The sequence below is a fragment of the Equus caballus genome, chromosome 7 (assembly GCF_041296265.1).
Source record: "Equus caballus isolate H_3958 breed thoroughbred chromosome 7, TB-T2T, whole genome shotgun sequence".
In the NCBI taxonomy this organism is placed as follows: Eukaryota; Metazoa; Chordata; class Mammalia; order Perissodactyla; family Equidae; genus Equus; species Equus caballus.
In genome coordinates this window covers 47,236,867-47,256,818 of record NC_091690.1, presented here as the reverse complement: position 1 = coordinate 47,256,818, position 19,952 = coordinate 47,236,867, and the positions used below count along the sequence as shown (strand labels likewise).

The following is a 19,952-nucleotide window of genomic DNA, read 5'->3' as shown; positions in this document are numbered from 1 at the left end:
TCTTGCTCCTATCTCCCCTTCCCTGGGTGCCAGTGGGGTGGGACCCCCGCTCAGGGGCCGGAGTGTCTAGTGGCTCCACGGCCGCGGGCCCAGTGCTGCTCTGAGGAGCCTTCAGCTCTGCATCCCACATTTGCCCGCGTTTGCCCATCATTGCTGCGTTAGGCCGCAGAGTGTCTCTGAGGACACGGACAACTTCCCGACTCCCTGATGGCCTCCTCCTCCTAACGCTCACCGGCTCGATGACTTTAGAAAAGCAGGAGAGCGCGGGGAGAAGGGGGAGAGGGCGGGGGCCGGCCCCGCAGGACGCCTTCCCGGCCCTGCCATGGGCACTGGCCGCCTCCGACCAGGCCCGGCCAGGGCTTTCCACCCCTGCAGGTCCACACAGCCAGGGCACCTGCTACCCTCGCTCCCAGGGCCCAGAGCCAGGGCTGTGCAGCCCTCGGGCCTCTTGGAGTGGCCGGCCACAGCTTGGGCACCATCCTGGAGTGACAACTGAACCCTAGGGCACCATCCTGGCATGGCTGCCCAGCTCTTGGGTGCCATTTTGGAGTGGCGGCCCACAACTTGGGTGCCATTCTGGCATGGCTGCTCAGCCTTTGGGCACCATCTTGGAATGGCTGCTCAATCCTTGGGTGCCATTTTGCAATGGCCGTCCACAACTTGGCTGACACCTTGGAGTGGTTACTAAGACTTTAGGTGCCATCTTGGAATGACTATTGAACCCTAGAGCACCATCTTAGAATACCTGTCCAGCCCTTGGGTGCCATTTTGGAATGGCTGCCCAGCCCTTGGGTGTCATCTTGGAATGACTAGCCAGAACTTAGGCACCATCAGGCATGGCTGCCCAGCCCTTGGGTGCCATCTTGAGATGGCTGCTTGGCCCTTGGGTGTCATTTTGGAGTGGCCGCCCACAATTTGGGCCCCATCTTGGAGCTGCATGATGACGTGGCCTTTCAGAGGGCAGTGTCCCCAGACTGCAGGGACAAGGGGGACACACAAAGGGTGTCACCAGGTCTACAACCACGGGGCACAGTGGGGGAGGGGATCCGAATCCTCATGCACATTCGTTCCCTGATTGTCTTTTTAGGGGCTCCCCAAAGAGACAGCGGGTGGGGCTGCAGGGCGGCAGGGAGATGAGATGTCCAGGCCGGTCTAGTCTACAAGCAGCACAGCAGGGGCAGCAGCGGCCGTGAGGAGCACAGGGTCGCTGCCCATTGCTCCTCCCAGCCTGTACGACAGCCAGCGAAGCTCCGCCTGGTGCATGCGGCACCCTCCGTCCCCCGAGCGCACGCCGCCCACCCGCACCCCGAGGACACGGCCCGGCCCAGGGGCGCCGCGGGCTGGGCGGCCGGAGACACTTACGTGAAGGCGAAGGCCACCAGCGCCCCACTGACCACGATGAAGTCGAGGATGTTCCAGAGGTCACGGAAGTAGGCGCCCTGGTGCAGGACGAGCCCCAGGTCGATCATCTACGGGGAGCAGAGGCGGCGCTCAGGGCGCTCGGCCGCCCGGGGGCAGCACCACCTTCCGTGTGGAGGAGGCGGCGCCGGGGGGCGCAGGGACCACAGGTCGAGCTCCGGGGACGAGGGGCGCCGCGCCCACCGTGGAAACGCTGTTCCGACTCTCTGGCCCTTAGGTCCGAACCTGGGTTGCCCCCGCCCCCCAAAACTCCACGCTGGGGCCTCCGCGGACCAGCTGCCTCTGCCTTCCAGACCTTCCAGGAACCCATCCGCTTCTCGGCATCCTGCTACGGCCCCATCCTCGCCGCCCCGACCAGTGACCAGTCAGCCGCCCGCCCCCCAACCGCTGCCCCACCCAAGCCTGCCCGTCCCCCCCTCCCCTGGCCCCTCCTCAAGCCTGCCCGTCCCCCACTTCCTCCCCCTCCCTCCCCTCCGTCCCCCTCTGTCCCCCTCCCTCCTCCTCCCTCCCCCTCCCTCCTCTTCCCTCCCCCAGCCTGCCCGTCCCCCCGTCCCCCGCCCCTCCTCAAGCCTGCCGGCCCTCCCTCTCCCTCCCCCCCTCCTCCACCGGCCCCTTCTCAAGCCTGCCGGCTCCCAGGGACCCCCAAACCTGCACGCCCCCCCAAGCCTGCCCGCCCCCTCCTCCACCGGCCCCTCCCCACCGCCCCCAGCCCCTCCCCCAGCCTGCCCTCCCCCAGCCGCCAGAGGGCCCCGTGAGCACTCCTCCTCTGCCCAGAACCCGCTGTGGCTCCCACCTCACTGGGGGTGAAAGGCAGAGTCCTCCCGTGGTCCCCAAGGCCCTGCATGGCCTGTCCCTGTGACCTCGCTGCCCTCCTCCTCCCCAGGCTCCTAGCCCACTCCTTCCAGCCACACGGGCCTGCCTGTTGCCCCTCAGGCACCCCAAGCATTTCTAATCCCGGGGGGTGAGCCTCCTGCGCCAGGGTGGCATTCTCGAGGGTGCAGAACACCCTGGAGCCCTGGCACTCACCTTGATCACCATCTCAAAGGTGAAGACACCCGTAAAAACGTAGTCAAAATATCGCAGCACCTGCAAGGAGAGAAATACAATGGGGTGGCAGATCGCCTGGCTTGCTCTAGCGGAGCCCCCGTGAGCCAGGCGATGGGCCGGCTAGGGAGCTCGGCTCCAGGAAAGTCCCCAAGGAGCAGAGTCCGCACCTGTAGGAGGAAACAGGGCAGCCCTGTCTGTATGGTGGGGCAGGGCGTGCACTGCACAAGGGCCCCTCCCGCCCTGACTCCCAGGGCAGATTCGCATGTTGTGAATGAAACTGCCCAGCAGATGGCGGCAAAGTCCTAACAGAATCGTTAGGCCGTTTGCTGACAACCCCAAGGGCGCCTATTAATTGACTTTTCTTTTAACACCCAAAGCCCTGCACAGAGGAGCGGTGGCCCCGGGAGCTCAGGCAGGACTTGCCCCTGGTGCTGGCGGGCCTGAGCCCAGGGCCCGGGTGAGAAGCAGTGTCCCCACAGCGCTAGCTGACATGACCGGCCCTCTGGCCACACGGGGCCACCCTGCGCCGCCCCAGGCCCCAGGGGTCCCTGCCCACAGCCCGCTGGGCGTGGTGACCGGCCTGCGGTGGGCGCGAGGCGGGCAGGGCTCTGCCAGAGTCGTCGAAGCAGGGCTGGCGGTCACTGAGCATGGCCGCCAGGGCGCGTCCCTCCCCCGCCAGGACCCTCTGTGGCTGCCGCCTGGCTCGAGGGGGACACCCGAGTCCACCCCAGGGTGCTGCTGGCTCTGCCCGGTCACCTCCTGGCCTCGCCTCACCTCTCTGCCCCCTGCTCACTCCACTTCTGCCGCCCGATGTTCTCCCCCAGAGCCTTTGCACAAGCCGTTCCCTCGGCCTGGAATGCTCTTCCCCACTCCCACCTGATTCCCTCTCTCTCCTCCTTTACGGCTCAGCTCAAACATCACCTTCCCAGCGAGGCCTTCCCTGACCACCAGTTAACCATCCCCCTTCCGGGAGCTGCTGGTCCTCCTTACCCAGTTTAGCCGCGCCCCCACCCCGGCACTTCTTATTTCCTGACGAATTATTTGTCACAGTTTCTTTTTTTTGGTGAGGAAGATTGGCCCTGAGCTAACATCTGTTGCCAATCCTCCTCTTTTTCTCTTCTTCCCAAACACCCCCACTACATAGCTGTATACTCTAGTTGTGGGTCCTTCTAGTTGTGGCATGTGGGACGCCACCTCAGCGTGGCCCAATGAGTGGTGCCATGTCTGTACTCAGGATCTAAACCGGTGAAACCCTGGACCACTGCAGTGGAGCGCGAACTCAACCAGTTGGCCCTGGGCCGGCCCCTTGCTGTAGTTTCTAATCGCCTCATCGTCCCCTCCCCACCCAAGTGTCGGCCCCCCCAGGGCAGGGGCATCTGTCCCTGTGGCGTCTCCAGCTCACAGTCCAGGACCAGGCATACAGCAGGCACTCAACAAACGCCTGCTGGATGGATGCGCCAGCGGCTGGGGCTGTGCTGGGTCCTGCGGGCACCGTGTGACCGGTGTGCTCCCAACGCACATTCCTGTTCCCCGTGGTGCCCGAAGGGCCAGCAGGGACCCGAGCGGCCAGGACGGCGGGCTTCCTGGGTCGGGTGGTCGGTGTGGGTGGGGCCGGAAGGATCTGAGGGGCAGAGGGACCCGGTGCTCCCCGGGCGTCCTTGCTGGGCTCTGTGCCTGGTGCCGGCGGATGACTGAGGTCAGATGCGGCAGGCGCAGGGCGCGCGCGGGGCCGGTCCTGGAGCCGGTCGGGCAGCGGGAAGAAACCAAAAGAATGTTGGACGGAACCTTCTGTCCCTGCAAAGGGCCGTTTCCTGAGACTCGTGGCTCTGCGGAGGCTCGTCTGGCTTCTCGCGAGGAGGTCCTGCTCCCCTCCTCCAGGCGGGCCGACGACAGAGCCGCCAGCACCAGGTGTCACGGGGCGGCGGTGTCCACAAACGGCCCTCCGGGGGCACGTGGGGTCGGGGGTCGGGGGGCAACAGCATCCTGAGCTGGAGACGGTGCCAACGCTCGGCCACAGGCGCAGGGAGAAGCGAGCCCGGCCCCGTAGATGCTGCACAGCATTGCGAAAGCGCGACAGCCCGGGGGGCCACAGCGCCACCTCACGGGACACATGGTGGCCGCGGGTGGAGGGAGCCTGTCTGTTCCGTGTGGGAAGCGGGCGACAGAGACGACTGCAGCGCTGAAGGCCTCGGGGGCAGGAGGGGCCGGAGAAGCCAGGCAGGGCCTGGGCCTTCGGGGCCGGAAGCTCCCTGGGGGCCCCGCGCCCTGCGACCCGCATCACACAGCCCAGGTGTCTGCGGCCTGGCCACCGTTGGGGACCCTGCGCCAGAGGGGGAGAACCGGGGAGCCTCGACTCCCTGGATCCGGGGACCCCCGCGTCCCGCGCGTCTCTGAGGCCTAAGACATGGGGCGGGTCCTGGGCACCAGCTGTGGCACAGGTCACCGTGTGCGTCACAGGGGACGGCTTCAAGGGGACGTTTCCACCGCGACACGGTATGGAGGGCCGGGGGACCCTAAGGATGCTCCCCGGCGGCTCCCAGCCCCCAGGCCCCTGGAGTCGGGCCGGTCTCCCCGTGCGGTGCTGCATCCTGGTCCCTGCCTCCAGCCCCAGCGGCCGGGCCAGGCCAGAACCCAGCACACCCTTGTCCGTCACTACCTCGGTTTCCCCCAAGCACGGGCACACACACACTCCTGTTTGGTGGGGCTCAAGGGGCCCATGCACACAGTAGGCGCTCAATAAACAGCAACGGTGGAGGGAAGCAGCAGGGGCTCTGGGGGAGGCAGATCCCGCCTAGATCACTCAGCCCACGAGCCTCAGTTTCCCCACCTGTCAAACGGGAGGGCTGCACGCTAAGCTCCTGGGGCGAGCCTGTTCCCAGCCAGCGTCGCACCGGGCGGGCGACACGGGACCATGCGGAGGCTGGATGCTCAGGCGGCGTCTCTGGGCCAGGACAAGCCTTTCTTGCAAAGCTTTGTGTAAACAGTGGAAGCCGCCAGCGGCTCACGAGCGCCCAGAGCACGCCATGCCTGAGCGCCACCACCCGCCTGCCCCTCCCGGGGTTCCAGCCATTTCTTCCCTCCAGGGCAGGCCCCGTCCTCCAGGGCTGCCCACCCTCCAGGACCGCCTGCCCCCAGGAACCTGGCGGCACCCAGTCTGCCCCATCCCCGCGCCGCTCCGGCTCCGAGCTCTGGCTGGGCGCTGGCGGGCGGGACTCACGTTGTTCCGGGGGGCGTTGGGCTGCACGGGGTCCTCGGCCGCCAGGGCAATGCTGCTCATGGCGATGACCATGAGAATGCACATCTCGAAGTAGCGCAGATTCAGGATGTAATGGCACAGGCGGCGAAGGCTGTGGGGACAGGAAGCGTGCAGAGGTCCACTCAGACCATGGGCTCCAGGCCCTCCTTTTCTAAGCTCCTTATGTCACCTGCCCCGAGATCTCTAACTGCCCAGGCCCCACACCCAACAGACTCTCAAGCTCCTGCGTCTGGGGTTCTCCGCGTCGGGGAGCCCCAAGAAGGCGGTGGGGGGGGGAAGTTCAGCTAGGGGACACGGTCACACGCCCTGTTTATCAGCTCCTATCACTCCCGCACGACCCTCTTGGAACATCTGGATTCCCAGGGAGAGTTGAAGAAATATTATTCTTGATTCCGTAGGAGACAAAAAGGCTTTTCACGCATAGAAGGTTCTACGGTCAAACAAAATCTGGAAACTCTGAGTTAAGTTGATCTCTTTCTTTCTTTCTTTTCAATGAGTTGAGTTACCTTATGCCCTCTGTGTCTCCCTGAAACGGCCGTAAACACAGTGCCCACCTCCCAGGGATGTGAAGATCCAGACTCAATCTATGCCTGGCACAGGGTAGGGGCTCTGAAAAGCTAGCTACTGAAACGATGCATTGCATGCCTTATCAGAGCCTTTACGGTGCTAATGGGATAATACTCAAGTACTTAGCCTCTCAAGTGGAGTTAATAATAGTAAATATGTGATATGGCAGCAGGGATGGTGTGTGAGAACAGAGATGCTGGAATCCGTCTGCCTGAGCTCTCCCACTTGGTTGCTGTGTGACCTTGGGCAGGTGACTTCCCCTCTCTGGGCCTCCAATTCTTCATCAGATGGGAATAAGCATAATATCAACCCCTTAGGGTTATTATAAGAATTTTAAAAAATGTGTAAAACAATCAGAACGGTGCCTGGCCCTAAGTTCCATGTAGGTGTTTTTGTAGTAAAATAGATAAACAGTCAAGCACATAAAAAGTAAACAAGAGGTGAGTCCGTGAGAGGCAGATCACAGAGAGCAGTGTCCCCTGCCGTGTGTGGGACACGAGTCTTCTCTGTCGAGAAGCATTTTGAGGACCAGGGTTTCAAGAAACACCCTTTGGAAAAATGCAATCTTAAAACAACCTCTGAGCTGCCGTGACATACATGCAATACGTTTCTTGCCTAAATAATCCATCCTCCTCAAGGATGCCCAAGTCAGAGCGCCATGGGACTCAGAGACCACCTCCCCAGAATCCAAACCTTGTGGAGCAGACGTTAGGAGCAGAGCTCAGGGACCAGGGCTGCCACATACAGTTGTCCAGGTTGTGCACTGCACAAGGCAGCCATTTCTAAGGGGCACCTCTCACGTCACAGACAGTGTAGATTTGGGGACATTTTATGACAATGATTTCCAGCTGATGGCAGGAAGGGGCCTCTTTCCAACACAATCGCTATTTTATGACAAATTTCTCTCTCATATGATGTAAGAAAAAGGCATCGTTTTTTAATTTGCCCAAAGGTCCCCCCGGCCCGACTCCCACTGCCCCGTGGAGCCGTGGCCACACTCACGGGTTGGTGGTGGAGAGGATGAACATGGAGCTGTAGGGGGGCATGGGCTTCGGGCCGTCCTCCCCAGGGTCGTCCTCCTCCTCCTTCTTCTCCTCCTCCTTTTTTGGCAGTGGGTCTGGGTTGGCGTTTTTGTTCACTGTTGGGACGAGAACCAACACAGGGCTCCCTGCACAGCTCCGCAGGGGCCTCGGGCTCCTGCGCCTGCCCGGAGGAGGCAGGGGGCCGCTGACACTCACACAGCACCTGCTGTGCGCCAGGCACCACCGTGTGCATTCGACCTCCACACGACCCCATGACACTGGGACTTCGTGACCCCCATTTCACAGAGGAGGAAACTGAGGCACAGAGAGGTGAGGCGACTTACTTAAGGTCACACAGCTGGGAAGGGCCAGAGCTGGGATTTGAAGCCCGGCAGCCGGCCCCAGAGCACCTGCTCCGACCACTGGACGGCCCGAGCGTGGCAGGCCTCAGTGGCTGTGGACAGAGCACGGGCCCTGCAGCCTCGCCACACAGCATGTCGTGAGCAGGCCCAGCCCCCGAGCCTCAGTTTCCCCATTTGCACAATGGGCACCATGGCGAGATCCGCCCCGTGGATGGTGGCGACCACTGAGCCAACACGCGAGGGGCGACCTCAGCACCGAGCGGACGTGGGTGCCGGGCCCGCCTCGTCTCAGCAGAGAACAAGCTCAGGGCATTGCCAGCTCCTCGGTCCTCGCCTGGGGGGGCAGAGACCGCCGGCCCTGAGGGCGGGACCCCCGTCTGCCCGGTCCCAGGCCGCTGCAGACTGCGGTGCGGGCGTGACAGCACCCAGATTTCAGTGCGAAGAGAAGAACGTGAAAGAGCTCGTTGATAAATTTGAAAATACTGATTGCAGGTTGACGTGGAAACATTTTGGAGATAAATAACTTTTCCAGTTAAATATAATTTATTAAAGCTCATTTCACCTATTTCCTTTTTCCTTTTAATTTAAAAATTTTCTCTTGCTGAGGAAGACTGTCGCTGAGCTAACATCTGTGCCCGTCCTCCTCTCCTTTGTACGTGGGACGCGGCCACAGCCTGGCCTGATGTGCGGTGTGCAGGTCCACAACCGGGATCCAAACCCGCGAACCCTGGGCCGCCGGTGGAGCGCGAACTTAACCACTCGGCCACCGGGCCGCCTGCTTTCTGATTTTTCAGTTCCTCCTCTCCCTCCCTCCCTGCCTTTCAATATGACGCTAGAAAGTTTAAAGTCACACACAGGCCCGTGTCACATTCTCCTGGAACAGCCAGGTCTGGAGGATCGTGTGACCCCCACATTCCCGCCCCAGGGGTGCCCTGCTTCTCAGGGGTGGCGTCCTGGCCGCCCTGGGGGACCTTCAGACGCGGGAGGCCACCGAGCTCCCTGCCAGGCGCCGTGCGCATCCATCCCAGCCGGGCCTCCAGCAGCCCCGGGGACAGGAGCCATCATACCCACCGTCCCCAAGGAGAAACTGAGGCCGGGAGGCGGGGGCTCACCTTGCACGACGGTGTGGCTGAGGGGCGGCGGGCAGGCGGGCGGGATGTCCACGGCCGTGTGGTCGGGCCTCCTGGCAGTCTTGGCTGAGTTGCTCTGGGTGCTGCTGGGGTTGGTGACGATAAGGCTGTTCTCGGGGGTCCTGGGGGGGCCAGGGTTGCACGGCGTCCCCGGGTTGTTGGGCGCCCGGCGGCTGGCGGTGTTCTGCGGGGTGGCGGCTGCGACGCCGGGCTCCGTGCTGTTCCCCATCTTGGCGGGGCTCGGGGGCGGCCCAGCGGGGCCCAGGCTGGCGTGGGGACCGGCCGCCTCGGCGGTGGCCAGCTTGTTGTTCTTCATGTTGTCGATGTCCTCGGCCAGCGGCGGATCCGGGCGGCCCAGGTCCTGCTGGATCGGCCGGGTGGTCGACAGGTTGGGGCCCGACACCGGGACCCCCGGGCCCTGGTTCTCTCTGCAGCGGGCGGGCCAACGAGAAAGAACCGGGACGCAGTTACAACAGTGACCCCTCGCGGGTCCTGCCCAAGGTCCCAGCATCCGAGGGGCCGCACGTGAGCCTAACAGAAAACCGCGGCAGAAACCACAACGGCCAAGGCTTCCCTGTGCCAGACCCCCGGGCGCCACTCCCAGCGCCTGACTCGTCACAGCCCCCCATCGTCAGCCCTGAGAGGGACGCGACCAGCCCCACTTCACAGACAAGAAAACCGAAGCTCAGAGAGGTGAAGCCTCCTGCCCGAGGCTGCACAGCAGGTAACTGAACAGGAGAATTTCTCCCGGGGATGAGAGGGTGGTGGGCAAAGCACTCCAGGCAGAGGGAACAGCTGGTGCAAAGGCCCTGAGGTGGGGCCGAGTGGGCCGAGGTGCGGCTGGAGGGGGGAAGCGGGGAGACGATGTGGTGGGGGGGGATTTGGTGCCTCAATTAGCCAAGTCACTCAGCGTGTCCCGGGAGGGGAAACAGCTCAGGGCCTCGCCCAGCTGCTACCTCCACAGCCACCGGGGCAGCAGCCCCCTGAGGAAGGGCCCCTGTGTCCCTTGTCACGGCCGTGGTTCCAGTGCCCGGGACAGGGCCCCACACCTGGCAGGCGCTCGGTCGCGTCTCGTCAAATGATGAATGGATGCCCCGTTTTTCAGATGGGACACTGAGGCTGGGGGGAGTCCCACCGGCCCAGCCTCCCCCACCTGCCGCTCACCCCCGGCTGCCAGTGACCCCAGAGCCTGAGCCCTTGCTGCCAGTCTGTCCTCGGCAGCCCCAGCCTGCTGTTCGCCTTCACACGGCCCTCCCGGCCCCGACGCTCCCAGGGCTCCCATCCCTGCGACCCCGGGCGCAGCCCGGCACGCAGTCTGTTTCCTGCAAACACCAGGAGGCCCGCGGGTGGCGGTGTTGGCGGCTTGTCTGCAGAGGGTCCGGTGGTCCGGAACTGCCCCCCGGCTCTTGGTAGAGGCGACCCCAGTTCTGCAGCCTGGCCCCGCGCAGCTCTCCCGGCAGCCGGCTCACTGAGCACCCACTGTGCGCTGGGCCGCGCCCCCAGCTCATCTGACCTACAGGACGCCCAGGGCAAGCAGGTGGGACTGGTTCCCACTTGACAGAGGAGGAAGCTGAGCTCAGAGACGGGAGGGGCCTTGCCCGAGGCCACACAGCCAGCTGGTGGCAGAGGCGGCCGGGAGCCCGACAGCACGGCTCCTGCGTCGTCCGGCCCGCTAACCCCAGCGACAGCGCCCCGCCGTGGAGCAGTTCAGGATCCCCCGACGCTCAGCCGGCAGCTGGAGGTGCACGGGTCCTAGGCACTCACGGCCACGGCCACCGGGCGAGCCACTCGGTCCATGGCAGCTCGCGATGCTCCCTCTGTGAACCACTGCACGAGGCTGGGATGGCGGCCACTCCCGGAGGAGGAGGAACCGGGCCGAGAGGCCGAGCTGCAGGATGGGGTCTTGCAGGCTGTGCCGCCCCCGCTCGCTCGAGACCAGAGACCAGAGCCACCGCAGGAGGCAAAGCCACGGCTGGGCCTGCGCCGCCTGCCTGGTGTCGTTCTGCACTTTAACCCACAGAGGCCGTGGTGTGGTCAGTGAGCAGAAGACACGAGGCATTTGTTTCCACTCTCGTCGCTCTGAGGCCACACAGGAGCCGGGTGGCCGGGCGCGTACCTCGTCCCAGTCGAGTGAGCGTCATGGCTGACACCCTAGGGCACAGGCTGAGCCGGGTCTGAGTCTCCGCAATGCCACTTCCCTGCTGTGTGGCCCCCTGCAGTTGGACTAACCTCTCTGAGCCTCAGGTCCCTCATCTGAAAGGGGGGATAAGCACAGACCTTCTGTCCAACCTGGAGACTAAGCGTAGCTCCTGGAGCGGACGCTTCTCACCAGAAGGCGGCCCAGCAGCCTCGTCAAGTGGCGCTGAGGGATAGACGTGTGCGCGAGCTGATGGCTCGAGGGTCACTCCCGGGCCATGAAACCGAGTGGAATTCGCGCCGGGGGACTTAGAACTTGCTTGGGACCAGTGCCCCCGCGCAGCGTCCCCTCCTGGAACAGAACTGTCAGTCCCGGGCCTGCCCGCCGCTGTATTCTGGAAGATGATCTGTTTTCTCGTCTCGGGGTCCAGAGAAGGACAGGAATTCTGCCCCCCAACGGATCACAGCCAGGGCCCCCCGCCACCCGACTGAGATGGGAGTTCTGAGCCGACGCCCTTGTTGCTTTTGGAGATGCTGTGATGGCGCCAGGGTCTTCTGGACCCGGGAGAGATGTGACGTTGGGGAGGCGTCCGAGGGACGGCTGCGCGGGCCCCTCCGTCTTGCACGGAGCGTTGACAAGCTCAGCCTGTGGGGGCCTCGCGCCGGCCTCAGGGATCTCCTTTCTGTGTCTCCAGGGAGCAAAGGGGCAGCTGAGCTCGGGGTCGGGCCCCTCCCCTGCCCCCCTGGGCATCTGCCATCGTCTGCCCTGCATGGGCGGCTGCGTCCCTCCGCCAAGGGCTGGGACGCCTCGCCCAGGGCACACTCGGGCCCCCAGGTCCAGGGGGGCCGGTCCTGCTTCCTCGTGCTCCCCGGCCCCAAGGCCCTGCACGTCCTGACTCATTCCACCACAGCTGCCGTCAGAGGCCCGTTTACAGAGGAGGAAGCTGAGGCCCAGAGAGGGAGAGCCATTTGCTCAGTGTGAACCAGCCGGGAGAGGGCCGAGCTGCGCTCTGGTCCTAGAGATCTCAGGCTACCACTGAGCAAAGCAAATGGGGCGATGGGTGACTTGGGGTGCCCGTAGTGGGGTGCCGAGGAGACTGGCTGAGGCCTGCGGGGGCCTGAAGGACCAGGGTGTTAAAGGATGAGGCGTCCCCTCCCCACGCAAAACAAACTGTGAGGCCCAGCAGTCCAGCACGTCCCTCCTTCTCCTTTTGGGGAGCGCGTCATCACGGCGACGGGAGCAGGTGGAAGTAGGATGCCAAGAGCCGAGACATTGGCTCCGGGGTGGCGAGGGCCCGGCCGCGGGGAGCAGAGGACGCCCTGTGACCTTCAGATCTTCACGGGAGTCCGGGAGGGCTCGTCCTCACTGCGGTGGCCCCGGGTGCCCCCGGGCTCAGTGTGGGGTGTGGGGATCCGGGGCCAGCGGTTCCGACGACGTGAAGCAGAATGGGCCTTGGTCCCGGCTCCCTGCGCTGAGCCTGTGCGACCTGCAGGGACCAGAGAGGGAGAGACGCCCGCAGAGGCGGGAAGGAGGATGGACGACGGCCAGGGAGCGACCATGCCGGGGCCCCACGCGCTGCAGGAGCGACGCACAGCGGGGCCGGCGGAGCCCCACGGCCCCCGGCGCCGGCGGACACAGAGTGGAGCGGCTGTCAGTCTATTATCTTCCCAAATAAAGTTTTATCTTCGCCGTTCGTACTTATTTATTTTTTTAAAGCAGATGAATGGCTTGTCTTGCGTTTTTCTGTAAAAGAGACTGAATCTTCATGAAGTTTTATTTCCAACAAGCGTCAGGATGTTTTATCAGCCACACGCACACGTTCTCTCGGCGGGGGCCTCCTGGGCGAGGCAGGGGCCCGACGGGCCAAGCGCGCGGGTGGCTGCAGAGAGGGGGACAGGGGCCAGCTGGGGGACGGCCAGTGGCTGGCTGCTCGTGGGGAAATCCCTTCCCCTCTCTGGGCCTCAGTTTCCCCATCTGTAAAAAGGAGTCGGAGGGAGCAAGCCAAAGGCTGTGCATCCGCAGCTGGTTTTCTGCGTCTATGGATGAGAGTCTTACTCATACTGACAATAACGACGACAGCCCACACGTCCAGGGCCCAGGGGAAGCACGCCAGCACCGGGGACGGCTAACACCCAGCAGGCACCGGGGACGGCCAACACCCAGCAGGCACTGGTGATAAGCAGGGGCCGTTTAAACACTCACACCTGGCTCACCCAGGTGTGTGCTGTTCTCACCCCCACTTTACAGATGAGGAAATGGAAGCCCAGAGAGGGGAGGTGAAGTGCTGCAAGTCACACAGCAGGAGGGGGCCTCGGCTCCCGGGCTCTTGCCCCTCACGACCGCACTGCCGTTCTGTCCCTGTCACGCTGCCTCCTTCAGCCGTAGGAGGAGATACAGTAACAAGGTGAATAATAACATAATCTCAGGAGGTAACAATAACGGCAAGGGTGCACCACTGGTTCTTAATCACGGAATCCTGTGCTACACATTTTATTCCCCTAAGATCCTTTCAGTGGCCCCTCCATTGCCCCGAGAGGACTGAGGGCCCTGCTGACCCATCCCTGTCCCTTCCATTTCTTTGTCTGCCACTCTCTCTTCACCCTTCAAACGGGCCTCCTTCTGGCCCACCTCAGGGCCTTTGCACATGCTCTTCTTAGCCTAGAACACTCTCCTCCCTTCTCGGATTGCTCCTGTTGGAAGCCTGCTCCGGGGCCCTAGGCTGGGCACAGTTTCTTGATCCTATTTCTCAGAGGCCCCAGGTCACCCATCCACAGCATGCCTGTCACCTGCAGCTACTTGATCGAACCCACAGCACCAGCTTAGACTACAGCAGGTGCTTAGTCAACACTGACGGAATGAGTGAATAAACCCGCCAGAGGAGACTCTGGAGTAGGAATGACCCAGCACAATGGTTCTCAGGGGCTGCTGGGGAGCCAGGAAGACCTAAGATGGGATGATCGGAGGCCACCGTGGGCATTCGGGAAAGGCGAGGCAGGGCCCCAGTCTCGGCATGCGCAGAGCGGCCGCTCGGGAGAAACCGCCCTTTCTCCTTCACGCCCTTCTCGGGTTCCTCTCACAGGGACCTGGACCTCTAATTTTCACGTGACTGTGCCTTACACACGAGCACAGAGCGCTTTTGCGTGTTTTAAACAGACACCACGTCTTCCAGAAATGCAGCTCCTGGGCAATCGAAGCGAGGCTGGCGGCATGTCACCAAGAGGTGTTCCGTTCCCCGTTCCGGACTCTCGACACTGCCGGCAGCCCCCTCACGTCATGTGACGGCCACACAGGCTGACCCAGCGGGTCCGCACCTGCCGCCCTCACGGTGGGTTTGCTACAGGCGCCCGCAGCAGAGATACCATGCTCTGACCCCAGGCTGTCACACTCAAAGTGTGGTCCCCGGACCAGACCGGCCCCACCCGGGAAACGCAGGCTCGGGCCGCCAGAGACCCAGTGCCTGAGAGCCGGCATTTCAACCCGCGCCCTGGGGGTCCATGAGCGCACAGTTTTGAGAACACACGTCATAAAACAGAACGACCGACACACATCATTGGAAGGCCAGCATGATGCCCTGGTGGTGACGGAGAAGACAGCCGAGAGGACAGGAGTGACAAAGGCACAGTGCCTACTCCAGCAGGCGAGTTATGGGTTCCCATGTGGGGCATCACAGAGGACCTTCCGAGGGGCCTTACAAGACAGTCACGAAGAAGACGGTGCCATCTCCAGCTGGGTGAGGCGCTGGCCTCCAAGACGCCCGGAGGCCTGGAGCCCTGCTCTGCGTGGGTGCTGAGGGCCCAGAGAGGCTCTTCCCGGCCCTCAGGGCAGCCTCGGGTAAAAAGATGTGCACGCAACCACTGAAAACGGTCTAAATTTACCAGGCACTTGCCACGTGCCAGCTGCTCTTCCAGGCTCTGCAAGGGGTTACCCCATTTAATTCCAGCATCGACCCCTTGGACCCCACTATCCCCACGCTACAGGCGGACAGCACGGAGGCCCCGAGACGCGCAGGCACCTGCCCCAGGTCGCAGCGCACGAGGGGGCCACCGGCTGCCCAAGACGGCCGGGTTCAAGGCCACTTATTGGTCGTGTGGCCTGCGGCCAGCGGCTTCCCCCCTCAGTTGCCGCGTCTGTGAAGTGGGGCTGCGCCCAGGGCCGGGGACCCCCGCGTGCGTCGCCCAGGGTCTGCCCCGTCCCGTGCGGGGTCGCGCGCACCTACCTGCGCCGTCGGTGCCGGCGCTCCCGGTCCTCCCTGCGCGCGTCCGCGTCGTGGGCCGCGGGGCCGTGCCGGTGCCGCCGCCTGCGCTCGCCGCCCTCGGGGCCCTCGCCGTCCGCCTCGCCGCCCCGGGCTGGCCGGCTGCCCTCGCGGTGCCGGGCCCTGCGCTCCGCCTTGTCCTCCGCGCCCTCGTCGGCGCGCCGGTGCGCGCGGTGCCTGCGGGGCTCGCCGTCGGCGCCGGTGCGCGGGGACCCCCCGCGGCTGTCGCGGCTGCCGCCTGGCCGGGGCGCACGGCGGCGGGGGGCGTCCCCCGGCCCGCCGCGCTCCGCTTCTCCCTCCCAGGCCGCCGGCGGCTCCGGGCCGCCCTCGCGCGCGCGCGGGTCCGACTCGCGGCCGTAGGGCCCCTGGCGGCTGGGCTCGGGCTCGGGGCCGCCCGTCCAGGCCCGGCGCGCGTCCGGGGCCCCGGGGACGCCGGCGTCCCGCGCGCGCTCGTGCGGCCGCGGTTTGCGCAGGAGGTCGTCGGCGCGCGGGGGGCCCGGGCGCGGCTCCCCCGCCGGCTCGGCCGCCCGGCTCTTGTTGGTGTTGTTGTTGCGGTTCTCCTGCGGGTCCACCACCAACGGCCGGTCCAGGTGCGTCTTCATGTCCGGCCGCAGGTGCCGCGCGTAGGCCGCCTTCCAGCGCTCGTCCGGGTCCATCTCGCTGTACAGGGCCTCTCGGCTGGCCAGCAGGTTCTGCTTCCTCATCTCGCTCGTCCGCTGCTCCCACACCGACTTGGCGGGCTTCTGGTTCTTCTGCTGCTCCTTCCTGCAAGGGGGGCGCAGGGGTGAGGGCTCTGAGGGGTCCTGGGGCCAGCCGGGCCGCTCGGCTGGTGGGGGGGTCGTGGCCCAGTGATGCCTTAGCCTAGGTGGGCATCCCGACCCAGATGGGTGTCTCCGCCCAGGTGGGCATCCCAACCCAGATGGGTGTCTCCGCCCAGGTGGGCATCCCGACCCAGATGGGTGTCTCCGCCCAGGTGGGCGTCCCAGCCGGGTGGGCATCCCTGCCCAGGTGAGCGTCCCAGCCCAGGTGGGCATCCCAACCCAGATGGGTGTCTTGCCCAGGTGTGTGTCCCAGCCCAGGTGGGTATCTCCACCCAGGTGATCGTCCTGGCCCAGGTGGGCATCCCGGCCCAGGTGAGCATCCCGGCCCAGATGGGTGTCTCCACCCAGGTGGGCATCCCGACCCAGATGGGTGTCTCTGCCCAGGTGGGTGTCCCAGCCCAGGTGAGCATTCCCGCCCAGGTAGGCATCTCCGTCCAGGTGAGCCTCCCGGCCCAGGTGGGTGTCCCAGCCCAGGTGAGCATCCCCGCCCAGTAGGCATCTCCACCCACGTGGGCGCCCCGGCCCAGATGGGTGTCTCCGCCCAGGTGGGCATCTTGGCCTGGTTGGGCATCTACAAGGCGTCTTTACTATGTGAAAAACCCGACCTGACTGGACACCTTGACCTTACAAGCGTGTCGGTCCAGGTGGGTCTCTTGGCCCGGCTGGGCGTTTTGGTCTACTGGGGGGGGGGGGGTCTCAGCCCAGGTAGGCGTCCCTGTCCTTCTCTCCACTCTTCTTGGTACACGTGCTGCCAGGCGAGCACTGTCCATCCTCTTGGAATTGAGCACGTGAGCCCCTGGGGTGGTCTTGATGGTCAACGTGTTTTAACCTCTGAGACGGCCAATCGTCCTGGACGCTGACCTGGAGCCGGCTCAGGACGCCCCTGTGGTGCCTGCGGGACCCTTTTGCTCTGCATCATGGGAGCTCTGGGGGCCCAGGAAGAGCCAGGGTGGGCGCCTGGGAGCCTGGGGGCGGTGCGTGTTTACCCGCGGGGGCAAAGCAGCCGGGGGTGTGTGGACTTTCCCAGGGCTCAGTCTGCACTATTAGACGGCTGTGGCCTTCCGCAGGCTGCTCCCCTCAACTCACCTGACCGAGCAGGTGCCTCCCTGGGCCCCCCTTCCACAGCCACCTCCTGGCACCTTAGCGAAGAAAGCCCCTTGCCCACTGTCCCATGATGCATTGCCCCGCAAAGGCACAGGTCAGAACATTGGCGCCAGCAAACCTCCCTTCCATGCAGGCCCCTAATGTCACCCCCGACCCGCTCTGCTCCACCAGCAAATTCCGTCCGCTTGACCTCTGTGATCGGTCCAACATTTGGCTTCCCCCATCATCTCCTCGGCCTCCTCCCTGTCCAGCCCCCACTGTCTCTTTTGCGGGACCAATGCAGTCATCTCCAACCGCGTCTCCAGGCTCTGTCCTCACCACCCACAGTCTGTTCCCCTGACAGCAGCCAGAGGGCGCTGGTGAGCAGCTGAGTCAGATCCCGTCCCTCCTCTGCTCAGAACCCTCCATGGCTCCCACTTGACACAGGGCAAAAGTCTAAGTTCTCCCCACGGCCCACAAGGCCCTGCATGATGTGCCCCATCACCTCCTGCCCTCATCTCCTCCCCCTCTCGCCCCTCATGCACACTACTTCAGTCGCACTGGCCCCCTTCACGGCCCCTAAACACATGAGCCACGTTCCTGCCTCAGGGCCTTTGTATATGCTGTTCCCACTGCCTGGGATGCTCTTCCCTCAGACCCCCCCATGGCTCCTCCCTCACCTCCTCAGCCCTTGTCACCTTCTAAGTGATGCTTCCCTGATGACTTTGTTTAAAATCACAACTCCCTCTGCCCATTAGCCCCTCGTTAATGAGGTCCCCAGCAGCTAGAACAGGGCCTGGCACACAGTAGGTGCTCGTTAACTACCGACTGAGTACAAAGAGGTGGCGGACAGAAGTACGTCTTCCCAAAGCTCAGCCTGCCTGGCCCCTCCCAGCCCCTGCGTCCTTGGCCGGGAGGGTGTGGAGGCCGAGCAGCCGGACGGCCCACTGGGCGGCGCACTTACACGGCGATGGACATGTTGGCCGCGGACAGAGGGCTCACTTCGGCCACCTCCTTGGCCTTCTGGAGCGCAAGTTTCTGGTTGGCGGCCTCCTCCTCCTCTTGCTCGTCCTGAAAGCACACGGGGGCCCCGTTCATGAGATGAGGATGGGCCCGGGCCTGGCCTCCGACCCTGCGCTGGCCGGGCGGCAGTGGGAACATCCAACAGGCTTGGCCCGGGGATCGGTCCGTCCAGGTGTTGCCGCCGCCGCTGCCGGGAGGCCTCCCAGGGCCCTGCCACCCTGCGCATGCGCTCGCTGTCCCCTGCTGTCCCCAGCGGACATGGGGCCGAAAGAAGCACGGGGGGACGGCTCCCGCCCTCCCAGAGGCAGGACCCTCTGCCCCATCCCGGGGGGGAAGGAAGTTCCGCCAGGATCCTCCTCGCTCTCCCGTGGCTAAGCTCCCAGAACCAGGACTGAGAGCACAGAGCAGCCCTGTGCGGGCGCACAGGCACCGCGGCCGCCACGCACTGCCACCGCCTCCAGGCAGGCGGGAGAGAGGAGGCGGGTGGGGGAAGGCATTTTAAAAATACATACAGAAAAAGCCGCTTTTGCGCTTCACATCCATCTTCTGCCTTCACGTGGCCACTTTGGTAAAACAGAAATGCCGACAAAGCAAAGGAGAAGCAACGGGGAAGACACGGCCAGAGACGACCCGCCAGGCAGACAGGGCGTGCGACGGCCGCCCCCTGCGCCGGCCTCAGCGCCTCATGGCGGTCAGATCAGGATCCTCCGTCAGTGACCACGGGGTGGGCCCGGCCGGCCACCCCTCCTCCTGGCGCCACACCCAGCATCTCTCAGAGCCGGGTCCCTGGACCACCAGCCTCAGAAGCACTCAAATGCGGACCCCCAGGACTCCTGGAGAGCCTGGGCTGGGCCCTGGAATCGGCATTTTCGACAGGCTCCCGGGGGGACGATGAAACACGCCCACTTTCAAGTATGCGGTTGTGGGCACAGGTTCTAGACCCGCTGGGTTCAAATCCCAGCTCCTCCACTTCCTGCTGTGTGATCTTGGGCAAGTCACTTAACCTCTCTGCGCCTCACACTCCTCATCGAAAATTTCAACTCTCCCCGACTTTCACGACTTCCCTTTCTCCTTAGCGCTAATCAGCATCTGACAGATTTACTCCTTGTCTGTCGGTCCCACTCGACTGTCAGCCCCCTGAGGGCCGGGATTTCTGCCTGTTCTGTTCGCTGCTGTGGCCCTGGCTCCTAGACCAGGCCTTGCTCACAGTAGGTGCTTCATAAATGCTTTGGAATGAGTGACAAAGTCTGTAAAACGGGCTCAGAGACCCTGCGTCCTGGGGTTTCTGGGAAGATTAAATGAGATAAAAGACCACCAGGGCGCCCGCTGTGCGTCACTGCCCAGGCGTGTCTGTGGGATAAACGAGGGACAGGATGTGCGTCTGCAGGAGTGTGTCCAGCCCTCACGGGAGATGAGCCCGCCTTTCTCCCGCTCCCTCTCCCACCCCCGGCAGCCCCTCTCCCCCACACCAGTCCCTGAGGACAGGCCCTTGGAACCTGACTGGCCCTGTGCCAGCCGGCTCCCGGGTGGCCGGCCGTGGCCTGTGCTGGGGTGGCGGAGACTTCCATTTCCCCCCGTCGGAGCCGGGCCCAGGAAATGCTCTCTCCCTCCTGCCAGGGCCGGGAGATGGAGGGTTGGCAAGGCAAGCTCAGTTCGGTTTGGTTCCATGAGCATGTCCCGACACCCCGAGGCGCTGGGGATAGGGCTGTGAAAGCTGAGGGAGGCCCCGGGCCTGGCCCCCCAGGCTGAGAGGAAGATGGCACACATTCTCCCATTGCGATGGGGCTGTTGGGGAAAGGCTTAGGCCGGACCACCGCTGGCTCCAAGCTGCCT

The 19,952-nt window shown here is 64.2% G+C and overlaps 1 protein-coding gene across 6 annotated transcripts in view; it reads right to left on the bottom strand.

Moving 5' to 3' along the window:
• CACNA1A (calcium voltage-gated channel subunit alpha1 A) overlaps positions 1–19,952 on the bottom strand; it is a 203,188-nt gene that overhangs the window by 63,736 nt on the left and 119,500 nt on the right. For all 6 annotated transcript variants that reach the window (XR_011440598.1, XM_070273031.1, XM_070273033.1 and 3 more), the window contains exons 18-24: positions 18,061–18,167; positions 15,157–15,957; positions 8,786–9,231; positions 7,292–7,427; positions 5,684–5,813; positions 2,446–2,505; positions 1,363–1,469 (exon numbers count right to left, since the gene is read on the bottom strand). Coding sequence is in view for 5 of the 6 variants with exons in the window: in XM_070273031.1 (XP_070129132.1) it covers positions 1,363–1,469; positions 2,446–2,505; positions 5,684–5,813; positions 7,292–7,427; positions 8,786–9,231; positions 15,157–15,957; positions 18,061–18,167 (1,787 nt within the window). In the remaining variant the exon portion in view is untranslated. The remainder of the gene's footprint in view (positions 1–1,362; positions 1,470–2,445; positions 2,506–5,683; positions 5,814–7,291; positions 7,428–8,785; positions 9,232–15,156; positions 15,958–18,060; positions 18,168–19,952) is intronic.